The sequence below is a fragment of the Hylaeus anthracinus genome, unplaced genomic scaffold (genome assembly GCF_026225885.1).
Source record: "Hylaeus anthracinus isolate JK02 unplaced genomic scaffold, UHH_iyHylAnth1.0_haploid 12001, whole genome shotgun sequence".
NCBI lineage: Eukaryota > Metazoa > Arthropoda > Insecta > Hymenoptera > Colletidae > Hylaeus > Hylaeus anthracinus.
This window is the reverse complement of record NW_026534348.1, coordinates 19,015,648-19,023,099: the sequence shown is the minus strand read 5'-3', so window position 1 is coordinate 19,023,099 and position 7,452 is coordinate 19,015,648. Positions and strand designations below refer to the sequence as shown.

At 37.0% G+C, this 7,452-nt stretch overlaps 2 protein-coding genes across 2 annotated transcripts; both read right to left on the bottom strand.

The window, feature by feature from the left end:
• Positions 1-3,130: 3,130 nt before the first annotated feature.
• Positions 3,131-3,800, bottom strand: LOC128891289 (probable salivary secreted peptide). The gene has a single exon (XM_054150708.1). It carries the CDS (start codon positions 3,706-3,708, stop codon positions 3,307-3,309), a length of 402 nt encoding a protein of 133 aa, XP_054006683.1. The 5' UTR covers positions 3,709-3,800; the 3' UTR covers positions 3,131-3,306.
• A 2,010-nt stretch (positions 3,801-5,810) lies between these two features.
• Positions 5,811-6,372, bottom strand: LOC128891291 (probable salivary secreted peptide). The gene has a single exon (XM_054150710.1). It carries the CDS (start codon positions 6,311-6,313, stop codon positions 5,918-5,920), a length of 396 nt encoding a protein of 131 aa, XP_054006685.1. The 5' UTR covers positions 6,314-6,372; the 3' UTR covers positions 5,811-5,917.
• Positions 6,373-7,452: the final 1,080 nt, after the last annotated feature.

The following is a 7,452-nucleotide window of genomic DNA, read 5'->3' as shown; positions in this document are numbered from 1 at the left end:
TGTACACTGCATTGTCAATGCTAACATTTAATGTATATAAAATTCTTAATAAAGACATGTGGCCTTTATTGAATATTAATGTCGCAATGTATGCAGCGATTTCAACAATTGTAGGACCGCTATTGTTTCTTTTGGAGCGACCTTCCATTTAAGAGCATTCAGACACTCGTTAGAGTTTCTTTTCCACGATCTACGGATTGAGTAGCCCTAAACAACGCGCATCGTGGGGATCATACAATTTTCTACGATTTTAGATCGGAAGAATCACAGATACAATTGCCCGTACTTTTCAAAAATCAAATCAGACAAGGACAATCGACGCTCTGACGCTCTGATACGTAATGCAGCACGACCCGTTCCATATAAACGCCTGTAACTTTGTCAATAATACGAATTTTGTGTTCGTTTGGGCGTAAAATATTTCTACGACGTGCACCTGTCAAAGTATGTAATAAAAAAGATCGATTTTTTGAAGTGGAGAAACGTATATGACCCCTTAAGGAATCGATGATCTCCTCGCGGTTTAAACGCGTAGGGCTATGTTTATATACGTTTGTACTGTTAGCAAAGTTTGTACAGCAAAGTACGCAGGCTTATGAAATGACCCGCTGAACTCATGCTTGGACGGACTCGGCAATACGTCCGCACGGCATTCGGCATAGAATACACGAGGAGGCCATTCTATTTCTGAATCAGAAGTACGAACAATAACCCTGGAGGGTGTAATGGATTGCTCTACAATCGACTACGCAAATAGCGGTGCGCTCGCGTCTCATACTTGGGGATTGAACGGGTTTCAATTCCACAGCAACGTTGATATGAAATTCCGCTGCGGCAATGTTTAAGCTAATTAACGAGTTCGTCTCTGTTTACGAAATAGATGTCCACTGACCTCCCACGAGGCTGATGTCGTTAAAGAACAATCCGTGAAAGAGAAAACTGTATTTCCCTCTGGGTCGGGGGTGCGTTTTGCGATGGATGGAAATGTAGACAACTAGTCACTCCAGACCCGGCCTGCTAGTAGAACGGAGAGAGAATAAGTAGGTTAACAAAATGGTCGTTCGCAAGCTTGAGATACCACCACCAATTTCAGTGGCCCTCAACTCGATTCGAAGTTTCTTCTCCGCTTGTAGAATCCCGCTAGTAGAATGCACCGCGAAGCGACAACAATTTTCCAGTCAGTTGTTCCTACTCCGTGCCGTCACGCATGCATGCACAAAATGTACTTTGTACGTAAGCCTTGGGAACGGAAGATCTCTCTACCACTTAGAAACAACTACGAAATACGCTGGGATTCTGCTTCGAGCGCACTGGAACCGAAAATGGACGAAAGAAAGAATTATCAAAAGCCACGGTTGGGAACTGGATATGGTTGATTAGTGCAGCGTCTCTTAATCTTTTACTACTTCTTTCTAAGTTTATGTGCGCTCCTCCCCCTCTTTATAGTTATTTTGGCTTGGTTTATTAATTCATCAATTATAGTATGTACAGTACCGCTGACAACTATTCGAAACATGTAGATTTCGACTGTACAATGCCATTTAATTGAAGCATGTCGTTTTGGAAGGATAACTTTTCACCAACAAACTGACATTATGAACAGAATGATGACGCAACCACAATCACCGGGTCACAATCTAATTCAGTTACTGGAGGATGAGCTAGATAGAAAGACAAAAACCATGCTACCACAAAGCACGAAAGACAGGTGGCAGAAGTTATCGAAAATCTGAAAACAAATATTAGCAGAAACATTAATGAAATTAATCCAGCGAAAAAGCGCAGATTACAGATGGGCAACCCTGTGTACATTTTTGTACAGTGTACGCGAGTCGTTTTAATTTTATTTTCACATATTTGTATTAGGATTAATGTTACAAAAATTAATCGGTAGATATCAACTTTAGTCCCATTTTGGGTCCGAAATGGCTTTTATGAGGGATATCTATGTTCAGTAAATAAAATTCGATCATAAAAAAGAATGAGTTATTTTTTCCATTTTTTAATTTTTTAATGATTACTGAAGGGGTTAAATATTTACGAACGGTATGGTATGTAGTACTAACTTCAGATGTCAGTTTCAGAGAATCCATTAAAATTAATATTTTATATGCATAAGGATTAATCGGAACGAGTGAATGTTAAAAAGTTTCTTTTTCTAGCTGATCCCGATATAAAGTAGCCGTACTGTATTCTCTAAATAGGAAAGATGTCTGCATGTGTATATATTTTATTGAAATATGTTGAGTCACTTCCGAGTTCTAGACTCAGAAACATGCAGACGGCTAGATGGACAAACAACACTTTTTTTAAAATGCGTTTTTTAGGGTTAGTGTCGTTGAGTAAGTCCTAGAATATCGAGTAAACAAAGAAAAGCAAAATTATGAAAATTCTAACTTATAAAAATATAGTATACGCGTAGATAAAGAAACGGAACGCGGTACTTAAGAGTACAAACTACAAGATATACAATATTACAAAACATAAAATATTAAATAGAAATATACTAAAATAAAATTAGTACTAAATTCTAAAAATAATGGAACTTTGGAAATAAATAATATAACATAGCTAAACGAGACATCATATGGTCCTTTTTGGGGATCCCAAGCATTGTATAAGAAAAATGTTGCAATCTGTTCTTCGATAAAGACAGTGCTGTTTCCTATCAGCGCTAATTGCTATATTATCAACACTACCTCTGTGTCGTGATAAGACTGAAGCTTGTAAAGATACTATGAATACATTGCATTGGCATTGAAATAGCTGACTGTCGAATCGATACAAAACAATTGTGTAAACTTTGATACATTAAATAAATGAACTCTCAAACTGTCACAAGCAATAGTTGCAATTATTACGCTTTTTTGAGTTTTAACTTATTATTTCAGAGTCTTATACAAAATCTACAAACGTCACAATAGAATTTACCTTGTAAACGTTCAAAATAACGGACAACACATAATCATTTGAAAATAATATTTTCAAACCAAAAAACAAAGTGATTAGTCTAAAAAAAAACGATTGAATGCTAAATCTTGTTACTCTCGCCTCCATTCTCCTCCACCTCTTTTTTCTTCAACAGGGATTTCTCTTAAATTCAGCAACTAGACACATCACAGTAATACTATTTCAGGTGACATAAAAGTTTCGACAATTTTATTGTTCTTTCAACATAGCTTAAAGAAGAGTTACAAATTAAATATTGCCCAAAATAAAATATCGAGTGCATGTTACGTTCACGTTACAAAGAGAAGAGCAGTTTGATCAGAATGATACAGTTGGTATCAGTCTAGTAAAATTAGTTCAAGGTCGTGCGTATACTTCGACGACGAAATTAATTCCATGGCCTCTTTGACTCTTGAATCTAAGTGTGACAAAGTTTTGTCCTGGACCACCTGCGGTTAGGCTAGCGTATGCACCGTTACCGTTGGTCTTCTGATCCATAGCTTGAACAACTGTGATGCGATCGTACAACGAGGTGTTGAACGTTTTCTCCTCGACAACAATTCTCATCCAGGACGAATTCTTGATTACATTTTGCCTCAGAATAAGTCTATCTCCTGCCATTCTGTATCCAACAACGAAGTTGTGAGATTTGTTTGCGGCATTGTTGCTGGAACCCCATGGAAACGTGGAGTTCACTTCTGTAGCGCACATAGCGATGACCACTATGGCCAAGTAGACCATAACCTTCTGAGCGGACATGGTGGATATTTTTTTAAGGCACGCACAAACTTTGAAAACACGTTTGTATCACGACAGCTCTGCAGACCGTGTTGATAGATAGTCTGCTGCTCCGTCTTTTAAATATCATCGTCGATCGTCTTATCAGTTTGCTTATCATGATACGATCGTATGAGTTTGCTTATCTGTACTGGAAAGATTTGTTCGACGGAAATGTGATAATAGACAAAGATGTTCGCACTTTAGATTATCGATTAATTAATGTGTGCAATTAGTATATTGTTTTCCTCAAATAATTAATGGAGCACAACACTGTAACGGCACTTCTAAGAAAAGTATTATCAGAAAATATTTTTATAAAGAAACTACGGGTTGAATTGTTTTCAAACTTTCAAGGTGTTTTGTTGAACGTATAAACAAACAATAACCGATCTCATAATGTCATTAACCCCTTAATCGTTATACTTTATAAAAGAACTCACACCTGTGTAAGATCAAAACCTAAAACAATATATTCATGTTTGAATGATTCTGTATATACATAAGTGTTTAGTTTATATCTCAGTTTCGTATCTGTGCGTTCAAGCTTCTTCTAAATCTCTAACTTAGCTCCTGAAACGAATGTAACTAAGCACACAAACGTTCTCAATGCCGTTAACAAACAAATCTATCAAAACCAAAGCTCAATAACATGAATAACCTTTAATCGCGAAATATTCTTCCATGAGTAAGTAGTAACAATCACCATATCAAGTTTTATTGCATCGATGGTCAAGAACGTGAAATCTCGTGGTGTCTACATATTTCTGGAACGTTAAATTTTCCTTATTTTTTTTCTCAGAACTGTTCGCTGAATCTATCTACGTACCGATATCCCTCCCTATAATATGAGTGACGAAATCGCTACTTTCGTTAATTACGATAACGGGAATCGGCTGTACGCTTGGCGGAATACTTTGACATAAAAAAAAATTGTTTATCCATGCTGTTAAATGACTTTCGTGCAAACCGAACACACACTACAGAGAATCGATATAGCTACTGAACGAATATTGACATTTTTCCTGGCATTCTCTGTACTCAGCTGTCTTAATCCATCTTCCAAGTATTACCTCGATCATTTCTTAGAACGAATTGCGAAGTTACGTGTCCGGCTCGTAACATTACAAATTCTCTCGATTACCAAAACTCATGCTGCTTTGTCAAGCCCGTTGTAGGTTGTTTGCTCGGATGCTTGTTAATCGTGTGAGCATCAAATATGTTACCTCGTGTATGCGCTTAGCTCCTGCATCGTGGCTGAATTCACTTACGTCGTCAAGAGATCGTGTTAAAAGTTTAACAAAATTGCCTTCGATTTGAATCTATGAGAAAGAGTTTACGAATAGAGGAACAACGTCTCGAATTTTCGATGTTTTTTAATAACGATGTTTGTGTACAAAAATAAAGTTGTGTTCCTTGATGTATATGAATCGTTTTGCGTCGCAATATTTTAGAGTATCGCAATATCATCGATTGTTCAAATGATAATGCATTTATCTATTTTATATGCATCGATTTACGATTTTAACAATACTTATTGTAGTCATTTATGTTAGTAGTTGAACGAAGAAGGCGCCGATTCTCTGCAGCTATTATACATTTATCAGAGAAAATATATAATTTCGTATTTCAATGAATTATTTTTTTTTTTGCATTTTATCCACGACAGTCTTGTGTGTAGATTTTATATTTCCTATTCCATTTTTTATGTTTAAGATGATGATTACCCAAAAGTAAATAATACGTTAACGATATAGAATCATAAAAACAAGAGATATATAATAAATTTTTCTGTCAAATTTTCCTAAGCAGGACGTTGCTATATTGTATGACAATAGTAACACATTATCCTCCCTTCGAGACAGAGATTAACAAACTTTGAATACATAATTAGAATGTATTATATCAGAAAAATGCGGCATTAATATTTGTTACCTTCATGACTCTGATTCTTGAAATTCTAAGAAATTTAGGAACTAGATACATAATAAGAAGAAAAATGCGCTTCAGTTGACACAAGAATTTTCAAAGTTTTATGAGTTCTTTATTGCTTCTCTAGGAATGTAAATTAATTATTAGAAATATCTAATAAACAAGTTATATTTAATAAATTAAAGACAAATGATTTGCTTGGCTTCCAAGCAATGATTGGCTTGGATAACACGGTTCTAATTCATCCAGCGAAATAAACTTATCGACCGTACAACTCGACGATGAAATTGATTCCATAGCCTTTTTGACTCTTGAACATAAGTGTGACGTTGTTGAATCCTAGTCCACCTCGGACAAGAGTGGCGTTTGCTCCGTTGCCATTAATCATCTGATCGAGAGCACGAACCATGGTGATACGAGAGTATCTTCCAATGCTAAAGTTCCAGGTCTCGACATCGTTCCACCAGGTCGAATTCTTGATTATCGTTTGGCTTAGAAAAAGCCTGTCACCAGGCAATCTCTTTCCAAGGATCAAGTGGTGAGGCAAACTTGTATTATTACGAGCGTAAGCCTCTTGATAAGAGGAGTTAACATTTGTAGCGAGTACGGCAATAACCACAATTGCCAAGTAAACCGCAACCTTCTGATACGACATGGTGAACTTCTTTTCTATGGATACACACAACTTTCAAATCTGAAGACTGAGTGTGGACCTGCTTCACCGCTTAAATAGAAACACTGATGAACTTATCAGTTCACTTATCACGATAGAAATAGATAGTAATAGAATGTTATAAACGTATCGACAAGTTATGAACAAATAGATTCTAGGAACGAGTGGATATAGATACTTCCATTTCGTGTAAGTTACCACTCAATTACAGTGTTACATCACAGGTCGCCTGGGACTTTTTCTGATATCTTGGTCTTCAGTTAAAATACTAAAACGCACCTTATCTGTATTTCTTCAAGGAGTCAGGGATAAATGTGGATTTCAAGTGATTGTGAAACGATTTTAAGGTATATAGTATATATCATTGTAACAAAGAAGATTTGAAGTACAAGTTGCGGTTATAAGGATTAATATACAATAAACGTGATTCTTTAACAATACTACTCGATGTCCTTATTTCTATGGCTGGTTCGGACTCGTGGTCAGGTTTCGGGCTCACTTGCTGCGAGAATCCACTTGTCTAACTCGCGACACGGAACTATACTCTTTCACGCCGGACTTTCAGGTAACAACACGGTAACCAAGCGTACACGTGAGGTTAACCTGTCCGCGTTAACCTACGGAGGTTAAAAATCAACAATTGGAATTACCAATTCTAGCGTGGAGTGAACCCTACTTTCGTCATCCCACGAATTCGGAACGACACCAAATTCCTCTGACTCGCTGTAACGTTCACATGCATCTTATTGAATCGCGGTTTGCGCGATTCGGATTTCAAGAAATGATTTCCGAATCGCGTATCGGACGCATTCCTAAGCTATAGAGTTCCTAATATAGAGTTAATTCAGCAATATAAGTTTACGGTCGCCCGTACAACTCGACAATGAAGTTGATTCCATAGCTCCTTTGATTCCTAAATCTAAGCAGGACGTTGCTATATCCTACACCACCTGCCAGGAGGTTAACGTGTGTGCCATTGCTGTTAATATTGTGATCGACCACTAGAACCATGGTGATGCGGTGAAATCTTGATGCGTTGAAGACTCTATCTTCGACAAACGCTTTCACCCAACGGGAACTCTTGACCACCCTTTCTCTTAGAACAAGTCTATCACCAGGCA